The 21,158-nt window shown below is 39.1% G+C and overlaps 1 protein-coding gene across 1 annotated transcript in view; it reads right to left on the bottom strand.

Moving 5' to 3' along the window:
- Positions 1-7,426: 7,426 nt before the first annotated feature.
- LOC118341842 (calcium-binding protein 8-like) overlaps positions 7,427-21,158 on the bottom strand; it is a gene marked incomplete at its 3' end in the record, with an annotated part of 45,275 nt that continues 31,543 nt past the window's right edge. The window contains 1 exon segment of the mRNA XM_035680242.1: positions 7,427-7,583. Within this exon segment, the coding sequence (XP_035536135.1) occupies positions 7,427-7,583 (157 nt within the window).

Raw genomic sequence — 21,158 nt, 5'->3', positions numbered from 1 at the left:
ATAAGCACGCAACGAAGTATCAGCAGTTCCGCTGACTTCTGGCTGCTCTTTATATGAAGCCATTTCTCATCTTCTTTCTGGTATTGATTCAACTCCGGCACCTCGTGCAAACAGCTCCGTCGTGTTGGTCCACCCGCTGGGGGCTTTTTAAACTGGATCGACTGCTTGGACATTGCTTGAGCTCCCACCGCCAGTTGTTCCACCAACTCACTCCCACAGACAAACTGAAAGACAAAAACTTTTCAATGTTGTACGTGCCCGCTGATGTTTTAAGTTGAACTCACCCCTCAGATTATAACCCCCAACTCTGTAAAAAAAAACAATTTTTTAATATTTCCAGGAAGTAGATTGTTTATTGCTTTGTACATGATTTGTGCTGTTTGGAAATGAACCAGGTCATTCTTATGGCTCTTTTCTGTATATGGTAGGATTGTATTGTACATTTGTAAGTTTGCCCAAACCTCTGACAGTATTGTAAATATGGTAAAATCAGTAGAGAATGTAGAGTGATTTGTGGTCCAAAATGTGTTTTGCTTTGCTCAGAACTGAAATGCTTCTTGACAGTTTGCTTTGTACATTTTTTTTTTGTTTTACAGTTTTATATGAGACTTCCAGTTTATTTTATCATCAATTGTTACCCCAAGAAACTTGTTTTCATATACTCTTTCAACGTCCACCCCATCTACTTGTAACTGTACTTGTGTATTCTTATTGCAATTGCCAAATAACATGAATTTGGTTTTACTTAAGTTTAACGATAATTTGTTTCTGTCAAACCACATTTTCAGTTTGCACATTTCAGTGGTGATCCTCCCCAGTAGTTCATGTAAATCCCCCCCAGAACAAAAAATACTAGTGTCATCTGCAAATAATACTAATTTTAATGTTTTTGAAAAACTCATTTATGTAAAGTATAAATAGTTTTGGACCTAATACTGACCCCTGTGGGACGCCACAAGCAATGTCCAAGCATGACGATGAATGTTCCCCCAACTTCACAAATTGTTTTCTGTTGCTTAAATAACTTCTCACCCAGTGCAATACTAACCCCCTGATCCCGTACCGTTCAAGTTTATTGATTAATATGTTATGATTAATTGTATCAAAAGCTTTTTTTGAGATCTATGAGTACTCCAACTGAATTTTCTGACATTTCTTTGAATTAATCATGTTCTGCACCCGGAGAAAGGATATAATGAAAACAAACAGAGGGAGCATTAACAACAAGCACATTTGGAGTGGTTTATTTATACTGTGTTTACTCCTTTAGTTCATTGGTCAACTGCTCTCCCCCAGGGGAGAATAATAGCATTCAGACAAATAAAACAAAATAACTGCATTAAGATGCCTGAAAATGCAAGTCTTGCTCCTCTGTCAAGAGTTCTGCTTTGTGGTTTCTTTGGAGAAGGAATTTAAACTTAAACCAAGTGCAGAAAATGGATAGGGTTATTTGAGGATGGATGTTGACATCTATAGCACCTTCAGGAGGTCTAGACTGAAGCTCATTTTCATTTATTCTTCCATATATTCTTAAGATGTATTAATGGCACAGAAAGTCAAATTCAGCAATGAGTGAAGTTACAGGGGCTGGAATAATATATGACTGGATCCCACTTCATTGCTGTCCAAATCTTTAAACCTGACAAGACAACAAGCTGCCAAACCTTTGCAAGTTATTTGTGCATTTGGCTTACTTTGGTCCATGTCCACTTTTAATACGCTGTAAAATGAAATTTTCCACTGTGGTTGGGACCAAAGGAAATAAACTTGAGGTGTGATCTCACATTAGTGTTGCCGGGCAGAATTAACAGCTCTGCTCTGGATCCCAGCTGAATGAGCAGCGGGTAGCTGGGAAGTGACCAGCAGAGAGGGACACTGAGGTGACAATTCACAGGACCAGACTGATTTTACAGCAACAGATAAAGAACAGAATAAAGAGGTCCGGCTAGTCTAGCAGCTTTACAGAATACTAGTATACTAATGTTTATAGACTCTAAAATAACTAAAACACTAGAATGGACAGTTTGAATTTAGATATTTTAATCTACCTTGTTGAACGCTGAGATTCAGTTTACTCGTTACCTTTTTTGTGTCCTGATACAACTCCTTTACATATTATCTGTTATTTCCCACGCCTGTTGAGGAGGCAGGTAAGATCTAATGAAGGATGCTATTTAGTTGCATTATGGGAAATCTAGGACTGAACACATGGCTTCTGCCACAGTTTGATTTTGACTATTCAAAGTTTATTAATTGGTCTCTTGTGATTTCAGTGACTTCAAGGAAGTACAATACTAAATCAGGGGTGTGCTCTTTAATCTTTTTATTTATATAGAAAAAGCACAGGCATCGTCATCAGATGTTAACAATTTACCTGCAATAAAGATTTGCATTGTGTTTTGTCCAACGTATTTAAGCCAATCAGTGGTTAAACTAAATATTAGAAAACTGACGTTATAAAAACGGTGGTGAACCAGCTTCATGCTTCATGCACAGAAAATTCCACCTTAAGACTATTGATTCTTTGTCTCTATAATGCCCCCTTTAAAGATGAAAGATATACAAGTAAACAACAGCATGTTGAAAGGACATAATATAGAAACCCATGCTGGCACACACATTCAACAGCAGTCTCGGCTCTCTTTATGAGATCATTTTCTGGTTTGATCAACCTCCGGCACCGACCGGTAACTCAGCAGCTCTTCTTCCCTGCAGTGGGTCGGTGGACTGCGAGCGGCTGAGATGATTTTACCGAGCCGTGGTAAATTAGGGGAGCTGGGCCAATGACCCACGGCCACATGGCTCACACTCTCAGTTGCTATTTTTAACTTAGAAATTTCAAGAAGCACTGAAGTCATCAAAAATGCTCCTTGACTGCTGTTCCAAAGAAAATGAAATGTGGAAAGTAGGACAGAAATTGCTACATCTTTCTTGGCTTTTGAGTTTAGGGGGTGTCATTAGTGTCCAGTTGAAAAATACTATTCCAGACTCTCACATCATATAAAACATGACTTCAAGTGATTTTTGGCCAAATAGATTATCTAAGAATGAGCTTGCAGCCAGTTATCCAAGGTTATGTAACTCAAAAACTAAATGAATGTTGAGCTTTTGAGTTTTTACACCAACTTGCTTTTTTTTTTTTTACCTGAACAAATCTCTCTTCAGAACGCTATGCTCACACTCACAGTTGCTCACATTCACACCTTGTCTCACCTATTGGCATAAACCACAGTCTCACCTATTGGCATAAAACTGAAGATGAAGGAGCAGGTAGAAAGATTTTCTCTACAGGGATCTCCTGGTGACAGGAGCCGCTTCTGAGGCCCCCACTGCTGTGACACAACACAAAAAATCTCCCCCAACTGAGTAATTTACTCTGTTATTGAATGGATGTTTTGAGTTGAGTTATTACACTAGATCTTTTTGACAAGTTGGTTTCACCAGTTATGTTGTATGATTGTGAAGTTTCAGGATTTGAAAAAATAGATATATGGGAAAAACTACATTTCAAATTTCTTAAGTACACCCTAAAAGTTCAAATGACAACCTGCAATAAAATGGTATGAGGGGTTGTTAGGAAGATACCCATTCTGTGTCGCAGTTAAAAAGAGAATTATTGGTTTGAAGGGAAGAATGTAAGCATAATGAATAACAGAGAAAGGTATTTGATTATAAAAGTATTATTCAAACCACCCATTTATGTTTAAATCAATTGTCTAACAATCAGATAAGGCTAAAGTTAGTAAACTATATATCTTTTTGAAGAAAAATGTCCTTTGTTTAAGCAACACTTGTTGTACTTAAGTCGTTTGCAATCATTTTATTATTACTGTGTATTTTTTTTTGCTCCACCTGAGTTGCAAAAATATATTTTTTTGTAAAATATGTCAAACCATCTGGGTTGAGAACATGTAGCAGATTTTTCAGTAGAATTCAAACTGTTTGTGTCATTTCCTCGATACTAGAGCAACATTATTCTCTTTAAAAACAATCATCTACAGACATAAAACGTCTGAGACAAAGGAAACTCCACTGTTGACAAGTGAAATTATCTTTCATATGAGGAAAAACATATCTTGAAGGCTGAATATGAGACAGTTGTTAAATTGGATTTCTGTTAGATTGTGGTTTTGCAGTTCTACTGGGATTCCACGCTCCTATCTATAGTTGTATAAGTCTGGGTGAGTTGATGAGGGTGTCAATGGAAAGACCATGTGTTCAGCTGCTGGCTGGACTGTGGAGTTGGGAGGAGAGTTGTGGTCTAGACATTAGTTCTCAGTCCAGTCGCCTAAACCTGCTGTCAGCCTCATAAAACACCTCCTCAGCTGCCCAAAGTAACTACACCACTGCCAAATATCCACAAAGGATTTTCTTCAGTGCACCACTGTGGTCATGAAGGTAATGAAGTATACGCTGGTTTCCAGGCTGCTGACTTACAGCTGTCTACATTCACTTGTGCTTCAAAATGAGTTGACCTGTCGTTCAAATAGTTGTAAGGTATTGGTACTGTGATTGATTCAAAAGCACAGATCTGAAAGAAAACTAAAAAAAATATTTGTCTACCCTCGGAGCGACTCTGGTTGGCACAAAGGGATCAAACTGCTACTGTTGACTCTTTGAGCTTCAGGTTGGGAGCTAATTGGAATTTTAGGAAATTATACCAAAATCCTAAGTAGGATCTCTGGTGTAAAGGGAGATTTAATTTATTTTTTTCCAAGTGAATCAAATGAATTGTAAGTAAGTAAAGTAAGCTGAAATTGGAAATGTTAAATACATGCTTGTGCTCCAGAAGATTGTGCTGTGCTTTGAACCAAAATTGATAGTTACTTATATGAAAAAGTCAGTTATAACTTCAAACAATGTAGACATGCGCAATATGAACATATTGCTAAGATGGGAGCCTTAAATCTATACACCTGCATGGCAGCTGTGACATTCATGGATCAAAGTTGATTTCCACGCCTGCGTCTGGTTGCCAGGCACTCCCTGGACAGCTGCTACTCCAACATGTTTCTCTGTGCTTTACGCTATTGGTGCAATTTGTTCAGCAATGAATCAGTGCCTGGTGAACTTCTATGGATCAGTGGTTACATTCTTTATTCTGTTGTTTTTCAGCTCCACACCATATTGATTCCAGAGCGAGGTGAAGCCAGAGGGAAATCAAGAGCTTTTTATGCTACCTCATATATCAGTAAGCTGAAGCAATAAGTACCAGAGTAGCATGATGAATTGTACTCAGTATGAATCGCACTGGGACACAACATATTGATTTCTCCATGACTGAGCACATTTTGGTGTCCCTGTGTGGCAGGTGGTACTCATGGACCTTGGGGCCAACAGATGTGATTGCTCTGTATGATCCTGCGGTGGTCAGTTTTCATCATAAATCCAGTAGGAACATCATGTTGTCATCACTCTACACCAGTTTTAAGACCCTGACAAAGTGCTGGTGCAGTCTGTGTCCATCCCCATTGACGCCAGTGTCAGCCAAGTAAAGTCCCTCTAGGACAGGTAAGATTCACAAGCAGGTGGTGTTTGGTGAAGGGGGACATTAAGGGCCATTTGGCCTCTGAGCATCATCACAGAAGAGATATAGACGACCTTGACTAGAGAGAAAAATCTATTATTATATTATTAATGTTGCAAACAGTTCTGATGAGGACGGTCTCACTGCATGACAAAGTAGGCTGGAACCCTAAATTCCTGTGATTGGTGTCGGGACAAAATGGACGTCAGTGACATACTACAGCTTAATGTTTTTAATCAGGGAAGGCAGGTGTCTGTGTCTTGATTGCTTTGGCTTTGGAGGGACATGACCGGTAATTTGGGACATCTCCATCTATCCCTGAACTATCCTTAAGTGGTTTCAAGGTTAAAACACTGTGGCCTTTAAGCCACCAGATGCTAGGGTCTTTTCTGTGCTGTGCTCCCACAGTTTTAAGTACCTAAACAGAATAAGCAGCACAAGAATGAATGGATAGGCACAATATCAACTGAGTCGGAAGCCTATAAAGCTATAGAGCTGTGTTAGGAACTCTAACCATACTGGACAGTAGATCATTGTTTTTTTTTTGTTTAAAAGACTACACAGGCACGATTCACAGGCAGGTGGTGTTTGGTAAAGAGCGACATTAATGGCCATTTGGCCTCGGAGCATCATTTTAGCTCACAGAAGAAATATACACGACCTTGACTAGAAAGGAAAATCTCAGTGCAGTGGAATTTCACACGTACAGTATTATTAATGTTGCAAACACTTCTGATGAGGACGGTCTCACTGCATGACAAAGTAGGCTGGGACCCTGCTCAACCATGCTGCCTTCAGGATATGTGGGAACTGGAAACGTTATGACTCAGCCTGTCCTACACCCCAAATTCCTGTGATTGGTGTCGGGACAAAATGGACGCCAGTGACATAATACAGCGTTTTTCAGTATGACATTTCTACTCCTGAAAACAGCATTAGTCAGCTCTGAACATGCCACAAGATTGCCAGGAGTGAGCCCAAGGTTCAAGATTAATACTAATTAAATAACTAATTAATTTACATTTATAATTTTGTATTGTACATCAATCTCCATAATGATCTGTTTTGACTTTGCATTGCAAAGACACTGAAGCTTTCCAATCAGTGCTCACTGGCAGACAGCAGACAGAAACAAGCCTGAGAGTGAACAGCGGGACGTGCATGGACGTGTTAAGAGGGCAGTGAGAGGTAAATTAATTTAAGTGACAATGTTTATTTGAATGCATAAGCGCTGTTCCTTAACAGCAACAAGCATCTGCTCACTTACAGCCAAACAGATGCCTATTAACATAGTGCCCTGCACATATGTTGGTAATACAGAACTGCTTGGACTGCATACTGAGCACTGTGACACTAGGCTGTCTATAAGTTTCATTTTCATTCAACTACTTTTAAGTCTTGTTCTATGATCAAATGTTCCTTCTGCCAAGACCCAAATGGACTCACAAGGCTGACTCACTGAATCGGAATCCAAACCAGGCATATAAAAACAAAAATACTTTAAAATGGTTTGAAATAGAACTTGAAAGAAACAATTACATCTCCCATTTTTATAGCAAGACAGTGAAAAAGTCCTCGAATACCCTCTGCTGCTCTCCATAAATCTTGGATGGCTAGTTTTGCAGAGCGAGGTCATACATTTTTCATCCGTACCACTTCTGAACCGGTGACCAGCTGACGCAGGTCCCCACCACCAACCCCAAATCAATAAATCAGCAGGTGTTCTGTGACTCTGTTGGCTGTACATCTCAAATTCTTCCTGACAGCATGGCTTACTTTCTCTCTCACTACACATCCACCAAAGACTGTATGTCTATCTCATTCACACACACACACACACACACACACACACTTGCCTAAGTGCCTGCGTGTGAAGATAGCTCAGGGACTTTCGCTCACCTCCCTCAAACTCTGTCTGACAGTTTCCAGAATTTTCCTTCAGGCTCTCTTCCTCGTTGATGATGATGTTCTCAATGTCCTTCATGGTCAGGTGGTCGCGGAAGGCGTAGAACAAGATGTGTTTCAGCTCCTCCAGGGTGATCCTCTGCATGTCGAACTGCAGGAGGTGAGACATGAGAGGAGGAGATTTAAAAAAAAAGAGAGACCATTTCCCTTTACATAAATAAACTGTGTGTTCTGCACTATACCAGGCAGGATACCATATTAACCAAACTGGTACTAATTCATGTGTACTCAAGTGAAACAACTCTTCCACAATTTTAGGACTAGTGTTCAAGCTTCAGTAAAACAAATAAAAACATCACCACACCGTCACCCGAAGTTGTGCAGCACAAACATTTTGCTGCCAACAACTTACAATAAATAATGTGCACCGCAAGTACAGAAAAAAAACTAAAATGCATAAATTATCATGCATGTTCTTGTAATTCCTTACCATGCACATCCCAGTGACTCTTACACATGTCGCTCTGATGCATTCACTTTAATCAGAGTGTCGCACAAAGTTGATGAATTGATTAAATTGAATGTGCTGGAGCATGAAAGTGATGGATTTATTGTTCAGTTTTATCATTTACACAATTGAATCCAAAAGAAGTCACACACACACACACACACACACACACTAATGCCACAACTTGTAAACAGAGGTTTGAAGGTCTTACTGAGAACAAAGACCAACTTCTAAGTTTTTGTTTCAAAAGTTGAGAGAAACTTTTAGCCTCTAGCTTGACATGATGAAGACCTTGTTGGCCACTGGTCGCATCCCCTGCTTGAAACCCACACTCCACCTAATGCTTGAGAGCTGTAATGAAAAAACTGATGCAATTTTCTCTGCATTAGGCAGCTTAATATCAGCAATACAATGAAGCCAAACAGAAATAAAAGGTGCCAGAGGCAGGAAATGACTGAATGTGATACAAACCTGTCTGAGAATGAAATAAATATCATCAGAAAGTCCAGAAGCAGTCCAGAAGGAACACATTCCTCTGAATCACTCTGAATGTTGGCATCAACATACCCCCTCATATTTACTGACTCAATGAACACAACACATTTTTTCAGGCTATTGATCAAATGCTCATTGCTGCACACACCTGATGACTAACTGATTATAAGCACTTGTTTTGTTTTTGCCTTATGCTGGTTTAAAGTGATGCAACAGACTAACAAGGAGGAGATTTTCCTCCCTCCCTTGTCTAAAGCTGTAGGCATGACAGAAACCTTTATGACATATTTAGTATGAGGGAAATATAGAACAGGAAGGGCAGGTCTTTTCCTCATGATTGGCCTGATAGGCTTTGGAGGGACATGGACCGGTAGTTTGGGACGTCTCCATATACCCCTGAACTGAACACTCTGGCCTTGAAACCCACCAGATGCTTGGGTCTTTTCTGTGTTGTGCTCCCACAGTCTTAAGTACCTGTTAGAGTCCCTGCCTTCCACCAAGTGCATGCTGGGATGCGACCCTGAACAGAATAACCTGCACAGAAGACGGATGGACGCCCATAAAGCTGTGCCAGGCAGAGGAGAGAGCGGTGTTAGGAACTCTAACCATACTGGACAGTAGATCATTGTTTATTTTAAAAAAAGAGAACACAATTATACACAATGCCTTTTTTAATTAGGGTTTGAATCAGGCTCATAATGTGTACCATTTACAACTGTTATGATTATGAACCCTTAACAGTTAGTGGTTAGTGAGCAGCTCTGGAAACTAAATTACTTTTAGTGCAATAAGCAGTGAACAAACTTATGACTTGTGATAAAAAATGCACACATCACAAGGACGGATTCATGGCTCTTGCAAAATGTAAAAATAGCCCACTGCTACATGAACATGGGAGCATGCTGAACCTAAATCTCAAATTTCAATCGCTCAAATGGTCTGATACCAATTTTAAAGCACAGTCTGGGGCATGATGTCATAGACAAGCAATCATGTTGCTTGTAAGTAAATAAAAGTTGTTTTTTTTTCCTGTGACCTTGTATCTTTTTTAGCCCTGACTGAACCACAGGACAAAGTCCTCTTCCAAATTTTGAAACAGTGTCAGTGAATCGAATCGGTGGTTAAAAAAAATAAATTAATAAAAATGACTCAATGAACTTGCAGAGGACAAACTGGGTGGATCTTATGGTGCAGTTAATATTACTGTTAAAGTATTTTGTTTTGGGTGTAAAAGCAGAAAGACTCCAAAGTGCATTTATATAGATTGAAATGGATTTTAACAAGTTACTGATTATATTAATTAATTGAGGCATAGACTGGGCATTTTTACATGTCTGTGAAGCGGGATAAGGTAGAGGCGAATACTCATTCACTGGACCTCTTGGCAATCCCTCTGGGTATATAATTACATAAATCACTGCATAAATCAGACCTGGACATAAATCACACTTACCATCAATACCATTTGTTATCTCTCCACCTCAGAGGATGAACACACACACACACCAATCACACCTCAATGTTAAAAGGCCTCCATAAAGATTCATTATCATAGCTAATTAAAAGTTGTGGGTCAGTGTTTCATCTTTTGTTTGCTGGGTCATTAATCAAAGGAGAAAGTAAATGTAGATGTTGGCAAGACAAAGGTATAATAAAAGGTACATAATAATATAGTAATAAATCACATGTGCTTCAGTAAAATGTAAACTAAGTGCAGAATAAATTATTATTCCATATGTTGGCTGTATGAATGTGCATATGTAAAGATCAAATGGGGTGTTGCAAAGTGCACCAGTTTAGTTTTGGCTGTTTAGCTGTTAAAATATAGATACATACACCAATAAGCCATAACATTATGACCACTTATAGGTGAAGTTAATAACACTGATTATCATGGCACCATCAGTGGGTGGGATATATTAGGCAGCAAGTGGACATTTTGTCTTCAAAGTTGCAGCACGAAAAATGGGCAGCATTGTGAAAAAAGACTCAGTTTATTGAAGGTATCACAGGATTATATCACAAAAAAGCGAAGAACTCAAATGAACGTGTTCCGATGCTAATAAGCTACAGCACACTTTTTGGTCCTCCATATTCACAACCAGAAACATACACCAACACTCTGTGACCCTCTTACACAATCATTGATGGCCCATATCCATCTCATATCACCCATTATGTGCAACGGCATAAAACAGATGCTTTGTTTTTTGCCTCAGAAACAGATGAGATGTCCCACAGACAACAGTGCTCTGTTTATTTTTCCCCACATCTCCCTCTGGGGAACAGAGAAAGAATTAAACTCTACGCTGTCCTGAAGAGACAGATCCACCGGGAGCGTTCCTGCATCATCTGCCACTTAAAGTTACAGCCAACTCCTGTGTCACTTCTCCCCCAAGGGAGACAGGTCGGCAGCCTAATTGTGTTTACTCGACCTTCACGCAACCTTGCTGCTCCTAACGATGCCATCGCCGGAAGACATCAAGAGAGTGCCGGAGCTTCATTTGCCAGGGAAAAGAGGGAGGAGCCAGAGGATAGATTCATTCAGTGAGCACTCCAGTGGCAGATAAGAAAAAGCCATTTTATTTCCTCTTTCCACATCCCACGACTTGCTCAGACTACATTCACATTCAAGCATGGAGTGACCTTTATGGGAAAATATGGTGAAAGAAAGGGGAGTAGAATAGAATGACGCCTGTGGACTTGAACAAAAAAGATCTTTAGTAGGACACCCAGTGTTGGGTGACCTACAGTTTTATACTGAACCCCATGCACAGACAGGAAGCCTTCAGTAGTCTTCTTTGTCGCACAATCTTCAAAGAAGTTCAGTCTGAAGTGTAATCACATGCCTCAGGCACAGGGGCTTTTAATGGAGACTCTGGAAAAGTTGGAAATGTCACATACTGTTAAGACCTGCTGTGGTTTAAACTCACAAGACATCTTGTAGCAAATGGACAGAGAAGCCTGGACAGAGTGATGTAAGGGATGATGGAGATTTGCATGGTTAGTAAAATCTCTCTTCCTGGAACTGACTTACGCATTGATCTGTATTGAAAAGAGTTTCCACAACATCAACAGGATACAGAAGACTCCAAATGTAATCTATGATATCTGAGACACCTCTGGTCTGACTTTGATGAAACTGTGTGTACTGTGATTGAAGCTGCAGTGGGTTTAGGATCCTGCAGAGTTGGCGGAATTCTAAACATTACAGGCTAGGAATACACTTATTTTGTGTCGGACAAACACAGGACAGAAAAGAAATTACCTTTTTTTTTAACAGAATCACAGTGAATATAATATATATAGTGTTTGTTTTTAGATTTTTAACTGTTTATAATGATTAACAATAAAAAACACTTTGCAAAATAGAAATCTGTACAAATGGATCTGTCACCACCCAGCTTTATTTCATAAGAGTTGGCAGCAAAGATAATTAGCCCACTTCATGCCTGAAGAATTTTACTGGATTGAAAGAGTGTTGCTGCTTGATTTTCTTTTATAACAAAGCATACAAATGTTTTGGTTGCAATAAGGCTTAAGTATAACATAACTTTGCACTCCATTAAAAAAGAACACACCAGGCACCAAGAATGCTCATGTTTTTATTTTATCATCTGCATTCTATATTGTGTTTTTATGCCTGTGATACAAGACAAATTTCCATGAGAACAGATTATAGAAGTATTATCTTAAACACATTATCAACTAAAACAATCTCTTCACCAAGGAATAGCAAAATTCAATAAAATCATAATTACCATAAGCATAATCAAGCTCAACCTAAGGAGATGCACTGAGGGTGATTTTCTCGCCTTGGCAGGAACACTGTCCTTGGATTAAACCATGAACTTGTGCGATTTTGCTCAATCGATTGCATGCCTGTTCTTCACACTGCAAAATGGATTTGGAGTTGAAAATGAGGAAGGGGAGTCACCCTTAAGAGAAAGCGCTGTTCTCCTCTATGCTCGTAAATGAGGCGTGTTCAGCTGCTCACACACACAGGCGGTGAGAAGGTGCCAAGAGCCAGCATCCATCCATCTGCTGAGTTCAGCCCTTTGCAGTGCAGCCAAATTATACAGCTACAGATAATGCTCTACACACAACGTAGAATCCAATTATATGCATTTGCTAATCTACATTTTAACGCAATGGGCTGGCAAGTATTTTGTTTTTAAATGACGGAAATATTAATACATTTGTAACATGCTGCGGCTGGGGACAAGCTTGTCCTCCAAATTAAGTGGATTTGAATGAGAACAATGAGGTGCAGCCACAGACACACAGCTACAGACTTTTGGGGCCCTTTCCAACAAGTCCACAACACTCCCTTTGTTAAATATGCTGTCTCTTAGAATCTGCTCTTTCTTTCATTTGTCAGTGTCTAAATTTGATTTTAGAAAAGTGTTAAGTGGTTTGGCTTGGATCTGACTGTGCTTCAGTTTCTATCCTGTTAATTTTTTTTGTGAGCCACATTGACAGCAACACCAGGGGCGGAGCTAGAGAAATATTCATGGGGTGGCAAGAGGGTGGAGACTTTAATGGGTGTCAGAAATATATGTTCATTTAGTTGCAAACTAGGGCTGGGTGATTAGACAAATATATCGGTGATCTAGAGTCCATCGCCAGTTGCACAGCCTTAACAAAAAAAAATCCCAAGAAACATCTATATACAAATATGTCTTTTGCACTACATTGTCAGACCACAAGAAACAAAATATGTGGTAGTCAAAAGTGAAATTCTTACCCCTTCAAGGACAGGATGACATTTCTCTTCCCTCCAAACAAAACTGCATCATCTTGCACTTTGGGAAGTTGCAGCTGTCAATTTAAGAATTTCAACATTTCCTTTAGATTTTGTGCAGACCTTGCTTGCATCACCACCCAGTCGGGAGTGAGGGGGGAAAACAGAGAAATCCACCTAGTGAATATTTGTATATCAACTTGAATGGGAGGTTATACCCATCGACACTGACAGCGACAATTAAAGTTAACAAGTTGAGATTTTGACAGCTATAACTCAGTAAGCACTGACCCCATCAGCTGCTGTGTGTTAGAGACGTCGTAAAGTAATGACTCGTCATTACTGGATTCCATCTAACAATCTCTGAGCCATCACTTTTCAGGACATCCCTCTCCTCTTGCAAACCTTCCCACTGCTTACGGCTGGTAATATTTATTGCCGGGACATTTATTATTTATAAAGCAGTTTATACACAGTGTTGCATTATTCACAATACAGTATCTGAATCTGGTCCAGAGTTTTCCCATGATGACACTTCTGTGTCTCAAGAATATACAAGTTCCCCAACTCTACATTCTTATCTGTAGTTCTTACATTTAAAGCTCCTTTTCTATATAATGACTTTCAGTGCAACTTCTTTTTGTAGCCATAATTTATTCGGCTCAACTATAGGTGTCTAAATGTGTTCCTCTTCATCTGTGATGTCTTGTTGTTCTTACACCATGTTATCACAATAGCCTTTAGGTTGTTAATATTAATCTGCATCAATGCCAACAAATTCCAATAGTATGTCCCATGTATTGTTCTTTTTAAATGATTCATTATTTTACACCTGCAATAACCTGAATATATATCTAACCCAAAAAATGACTCAATAAATTAATACATTTCATAAAACATGTTTAAAATGGTGCAGAAACTAACAATTACACGACTGCACACATTGTGCACTGTAACTATATAGTGAAAGTACAGGTTTTTCATAGGACAAGCCACAGGTAATAAGGCCTGATTAAGCTTAGTATATTCATTATGTCCTTCCCGATCGGTGCTTAACATGCACACATTCTTGTTAAAATGAATGCTCAGCATCTTTATTGATTTTGGACAATCCACCCCCCCTTAGAAAGGCCCAGAGCCTTCAGGAGAAATTTACGTCTCCATTACCGCTTACCCAGCCGTCAAAGGGCAGAAGATTAATTGAGAAAAAAAGAAAACATAACAGGCACCATGAGAGTCATAACAAGTGGAAAAATGAATTGGGGCTCATATTTCGAACCAGTCACCAGTCAGTGTTGGAAGTGACAGAAACATTGGCCACATGGGACACTGATGAAAATGGACTTGTACTTCGATTCTTACATACAAAACCCTCACACATTCAGGCCCCAGAGGAAACAAGCCAGACCTCTCTGTTGAATTCTCTAACCTCTGTGCTCCAGTGAACACTTTAATGTTCTGCACAACTTCATCTTAAGTATTTTTGTGGTTTCTTCAGACACAAGCAGACAACAGAAAACTATGATCAGAGCGGCTCAGGTAAATGCTCACATCAGGTATTTAACAGTCTGTGAATCCTTCAGGGAAATCTATTTGAATCTCAGTACAGAAGGCAACGCTCTCCCTTGAAGAGGTTCACTCACTTTACATTCACTTTTCATTTGCTGCAATACAATGACATAAGACCAGTGCCAGCAACAAATCAAAACAACAGCAGACTTTAGATGTCTTAACTTGGAGGCAACCTAAGGAAAGTATAAGGGAAGAAGGGGAACTGCCTAAAACCACTAAGCAAGCTATCAATAGCCAATTACTGCTAATATTAATTAAGGAGGAATTACTCCCATTAACCCCTGGAAAAGAGCAGGCTAGAGGAGCTGCCTCAGGGTCATGGTGCTCATTTGCGCGATTCAGCAGATCTATACGCCCTGCCTCGTGTAATTCATTGCCTTTACTGGAGAAGAACGAGGAACAGAAGAGACAGAAGGCAAGAAAGATGGTGAATAGACAAATGAGGTAAGGGGAAGGAAGAAACACACAGAGGGCTCAAGAGGTGGAGGGAAAAAGTGGGAGACCAAATTAATTCTAAGCACAATTTTACTTGTGGGGTTTAACATTCGATTGCAGCTCGATCTAAATCTGAAAATATTCAGCACATAACTTAATTAAGCCCAAAGGGTAGCGGCAGCTTTTGTCAACAGGACCCATAGTCCAGCCTAGAACTAATTATATGCCATATTTCTCATCTTAAAGTGGTAGAAACTTTTGTTTTCAATTTGATCAAAAACTAATTAAAACCCAGTCCAACCCCAGAGCACTAGAGCTAAGTGGCCTGCAGAACAGGACTGAAGCATCAACTTTCAAAGACAAAACACTGGAGTGATGAGAAGTACAGTGAAGATGTTGGACCTAAACCTGTTTTGCCATTTTTTATCATTTTCTTTCTAAGCAAAGGCCTGAAAAAACATCCAGCATGAGATGGAGGGAAAAAAGAGGCAACCCACCTGCTCACCCGCATGTCTGAAATTAAAATAATTTTCACAGAAATGTCACATTAGGTGCTCTGTAATGTCGAGGTCTACATCACCAGGGACTCAAAGCCTGCACTTAAAAGCCAGGGGAAATGTTAATTCATGCAGAATTATGAGTTCAGCTTGTAGGAAAAAAACAGAACTACCATCTCAGGAAATGCTAACAAACTAAACATGATTGATGATGAATGATGAGCTAAAGGCCTAAATCTTTTGAAGCCATACAGCCATATTCGCCATTCATCCTTGCTGTCTGCAGCCCTGATGAGATTTTGAAGTACAGCTTAAAGAAAAAAGGTTAAACCACATCTCAGGTGATGTTAGCACACTGAAATATGCCTTGAAAGGATGAACAATGAGAAACGGACCTGCATTTAGCTGGCAAATGATTTTCTCCATTCATCTAAATAGGACTCTACACTGTGATTACTGAGATAAAAATTAAGTCCCCGTCTAGGAAACGCAGTATGTCAGTATAATAGACAGAGGAATTTTTGATTGACAGATTCATCATTAAAATTCTGGGCACTCAAGAGCACAAATTATCCTCCAGTGTGTATGTGTCTGTGTGTGCACGCAAGTATATGTGTTTTAAGTAAAGCGACTGTGCAGAAAATGCAGTAATGTGTTGCTGACACTTCTCAGCGCCGCGGTCTGCATGAGAAAGAGCTATAATGAAGTGAATCACTGAGGTAGCCAAGCTGACTCACATGTAATTAAAGCTACATGGAACACAAGGAGGAGGGGTCGGGACAAAAATGCCAAATACTTTACGCGAGAAAATTCTCTTCTAAAGAGGGGCTTCATTAATACAGAAAGCATGCTAAAAGAAGTTAGTCAGATGCAGTTTTACTTCTCAGGAGGCCTGAGGTGCAAGAGCTGCAGCAGCAGCTTTTCCAGAAGCAGCAGAACTTCAAACAGCACCGTCCATGTTCTCTCAGCACTGGGAGAGTTATCAGCCTGACTCAAGTCTGTACTGCTCAGCAATCTCACCGCAGACTGACTGTATTTACATCCACACTGTATTCAGGATAATAACTCAAATGGTTGAGGTTTTAATCTGGATAAGCCTCTTACTGTGCACTATATATATTCAGCTTTATTTGGGTCTATTCATCCACAAATACAGAGTTCCTCTTGCACCCAAAGGTGAAGTTTTCCTGCAGTAACCTGTCAGTTTCTAATCATGAGGTGATGTGTCCTGGGAACAGTATCAGTGTGTCCAGAGGCCTAGTATTATCAAATACAATGCATAAATAGGAATATGTTAACATACAGTAGTATCCTACTTACACTGCTGTATGTTAATGTTAGCAGCTACCATTAACAAACAGCATTGTCATGTATACCGTTTAAAAGCATCAAAGCTAGAAAGCATCAGTCAGTTATAATGGCTACAACAAATGTTATGTACAGTTCATATGTGTGATATTATTGTTAATGAAAATGAACATAAAAAAAGGTATTAATAAAGGTAATAATAATAGTTAGCAACAAAGAAAGACTCAACTGAAACTGAACTAAAAGGTTTCTTTAACTAAAACTTGATCTCAGTATCAACTGCTTTACTCTATTTTTAAAAGGGATAATCCTTTAATTGAAATATGAAGAAAACTGATTGCACCACAAAAAATAAAACACAGGAACCTATGAAAACCTTAAGTTTACATATTGTATCCTGAACTTAATAAAAATGACAGCGAAAACCACTCGATAGGCACCCTGGTCTAGACCAAATTTAGCACTGTAAAACTGTTCTGACTCACAATAACAGTGAAGACCTCAGAGACTGGCTGGGGTTCAATATGGAGCTTTTTTCTAGCCTAATACCATTTGGCGCGATAGAGACGAATGGAGTCATTTTCACTTTGGTAATCCTCCGTAATTGACCTCCCAACCTCTGAGCTGGAATCTCAAGATGAGCACATTAAAGGGACTATACTCATAGTAGATATGACTGTTTGAAGGAGGACGATTAGGTACATGGAGGGGAGGGGAGGACGTGTGCATGTGTGTGTGTGTGGGTGTTGATTAACTGTAACGTCACGTCTCTGTGCCACCTTCATTGCTATTCAAGGCCATGCCTGGCAAAGGGAATATGATTTTTCTCCCATCTCTGCCTTCCCAGCAGGCATGTGAACGCCCTTACAGTGTGTTTACATCCTGCAAGGTAACCTGGAATCCATCAGACCCCCAGTAACTGCTTCTCAGAGAAGTATTGGCTCTCCTAATATTACCTGCATGGAGCTGGACCACTGACAGTCAGCAGTTCTTCAGGGGACATTGGAGTTTCAGCAATTTAGCGCTTCAGTTTGGGAAACTTGAATTATGCCTACATCTGTGTGACCAATGAGGGTGAAAAAAGATAATAATTGTGGACATTTAATCAAAAGTATCATTGAGTATCAAATAGGCATATCCAATTCTGTCACATCTTTTACATAGAAATGGAAATTATGTCTGAGTGGCTGCAGGAAGTAATGGATAATGTCATCTACATTAAACATACCTTATGACAACGGAATAACAGAGACAACCGAAAGTTTTAAGTGTAATAATTCATAATATTCACTGAGAACACCAACATCATAATCACCTTAGTGGGCAGTTCTCCTGAGTGACACTCACACTCATACTCATAATCAAAAATTCAATCTATATTGATAAACTATTTGTGCCAGTTTCCTGGGAAGGATATAAATAAAACCAGAAGTAGTCCTAATGTAGAATAGTCTTACCTTTCTGAAACACATCTTAGATTTGACTATGACTATAAATGTTTTTCTAGGAACAAGGACATTAAATGATACCTCATATTTGATCAGTATGCCCTAAAGACAGCCATCATACAGAAACAATTACAGAGCACATGACTTACTCTCATATTCCACAGACATCAGGTTAATCCTGGAGGGGCCAACACAAATATTAGCCTACTCTCACCTCTCTCTACATAAATCATTGTGGCCCATGTATTATTCATCATAGAGGAGTTGTTTCAAAGTCATTATAAATCCAAAATTGTGCCCTGACACAAAGGACAGAAAAAAGGAAGATTAATGGATATGATTTCGGAGGAAAGTCTAAATTTATAACGCTTGAAGGAGGCAAAGGCTTCATATTCAAACAGCCGTGTGTCTTAATGTTGGGAGCTGGGATCAAAAAGAGCTCAAAGTACGAGCCTTAACCAGATGCTTTCACACTAAAGGTAACCTGAAAGATTAACTTCATAATAAAACAGGACTGTTTTTTAAGCAATAAAAGGTGACACAGCAACTGTTTACTGGCAGTAGCATTTTATATTTTGAATGATGAATAACTCTTCGTTCACATGTCACAAATTGATGCTGCTGTGCTAAAAGCTGCTAGTTTCCCACTGGGGCAGGCAGTTTGTTCAGTTCATCACATTCAGAAAATCCGTCCCTTAATAGATGAAAAGGATGAAAACCTGCCGTGTTGCAAGACCAAAAAACAGCTTTAAAACTACTGAATTACAGTACATTTACATTTCAAAAATGGCATCTGACTTTCTATTTCCCAAATGTATCAGTCAGCAGAAAAGTAATTTCATGACAGTTTTGAGTAGTAATTGAAAAAATGTCTAAACTCATTGAGGCTCCGGTCACTATTCAATTTATTTGAACACATTAAAAGGACCAGTGTGTAACATTTAGGAGGATCTATTGGCAGGAATGGACTGTAACATTCATACGTATGCTTTCATTAGTGTATTTGTGTTTTCGTTACCTTTTTTAGCCGTTTTTATCTACAGATGGAGGAGGTTGCCATTCACGTTGAAGGCGGTTATGTTGAACCGCCATGTGGCAAACCAAACACCTGCTCTAAATAGGGTCTGTATTCAGTCAACTTCACTGCTAGATATCAATGAATTCTACACACACAAAATTGGAGATACAAGGTTTTCACCAGACAGTGACAAAATGTAAACAGAATTTCCTATAAAATGGGATAAGCTTATTCCCACATGGTGTCTAACACAAGCAATGCCACATCATTTGTTCTGTTTTTTTAAAGGAGCCATTGTGAGCAGATAGTACTGAATATCTGCTCATTAGACTCAGGGTTCCTCATACCTCTCTGCGTACTTATTCCTCCTGACATCTGCTCTCTAAAACACACCCCAAAGAAAAAAAAGAGAAACCAACTTCAAACTATCTTCAGCCTTTTCCCTCATTAGTTTGAAAAAAGTAAAAAAAAATTGCTGACATTTTTGCAGTAGGAATTATTACGCTTGTTTAACACAGCCAGAAACTTTGTGACACATCTTGGTTAAAAACTGCCACGCTGGGCTCCAATACCTTTTAGCATTACAACATAATCATTTCAGAAACTATATGCATAATACCTAACTCATACTGTGTATACAATGAACAAAGGATCAAACACACAAATTAAAAATAGATAATGGTTACTTTATAACTTATGTTAGTTAATAACAAACCTAATAGGACTATTAATCGTGTCTGGCAAAGCACTGAGCAGGTGCATTTTCATATGAATCTTATGCTATACAGTGAAGATGAATGCATCTTCAAATGTTTTGCTCCCTTTGCATTTACTATGACTAAAAAATAATGATAATAAATAGGTACAAATGTCTTTACCACAATAGTTATAGCATTAACTTAATCAGATGGCTTGTCGATGTTCCTTTTAACAGGTAGGGATGTCAGAAGATATTGTATACTCTCTGGAAAATGGAAATACACTAGAGAAATATTTTCTTTAAAGAAGCAAGCTGAGTAGAAGCAAAACAGGGGTATTAACAAGGGTATTAAGCTTTGTGTGGTGTGCCAAAAGAAAGAAAACAGAAAAACAGACTGATTGATCCACCAGAAAGTCAGACATTAACAATCTAACTTTGCTGTTGCACGAGGAAATTCATTTACCATAAATATTCCTCCTGAGGGCTGCAATAACACATCTTATTCAAAGTGGGTGTTCAGTAAGAAAGCACACAGAATGATTATAGTGCAAACAGCTCTAAAATAATCTCACTCATGCTGTTCTGTCAAAGAGGTATGTAACCCCTAATCAGTCATTCGTCCGTGCTGTCAGTGTACCTGTACGAAACCTGATTGGTAGGCAACTCAACCACAAGCACATTAGTCTTTGCTCAGATTGCTTTAGAAAAATAAGACAATTATTAAAGGGGTCTTCCAATTGTACACATCAAAGTCTTGGGGAGTAAAAAAGTTGTATAAAGCCTTTTACGCTGTGCAAAGCCTTCCTTTGCATTTCTTCAAGTGATGTCACCTGAAGCCACATTGGTTGGGACCGAAGACTACAGAGAATAAAAATTGGGGTTGTGGAATCCAAAAAAAAAGTGCACTCTTTGTAGCCCACTCCTTATTTCTGCTTCATGCTAGCCTCTTAAGTCTACGTAAGCCGCAACTAGCATAACACACCCACATTTCCGACCAACTA

This window comes from Morone saxatilis, unplaced genomic scaffold (genome assembly GCF_004916995.1).
Source record: "Morone saxatilis isolate NCDOM2014 unplaced genomic scaffold, NCSU_SB_2.0 Contig8, whole genome shotgun sequence".
NCBI classification, from domain to species: domain Eukaryota; kingdom Metazoa; phylum Chordata; class Actinopteri; family Moronidae; genus Morone; species Morone saxatilis.
This window is presented reverse-complemented; position numbering and strand designations above follow the sequence as displayed.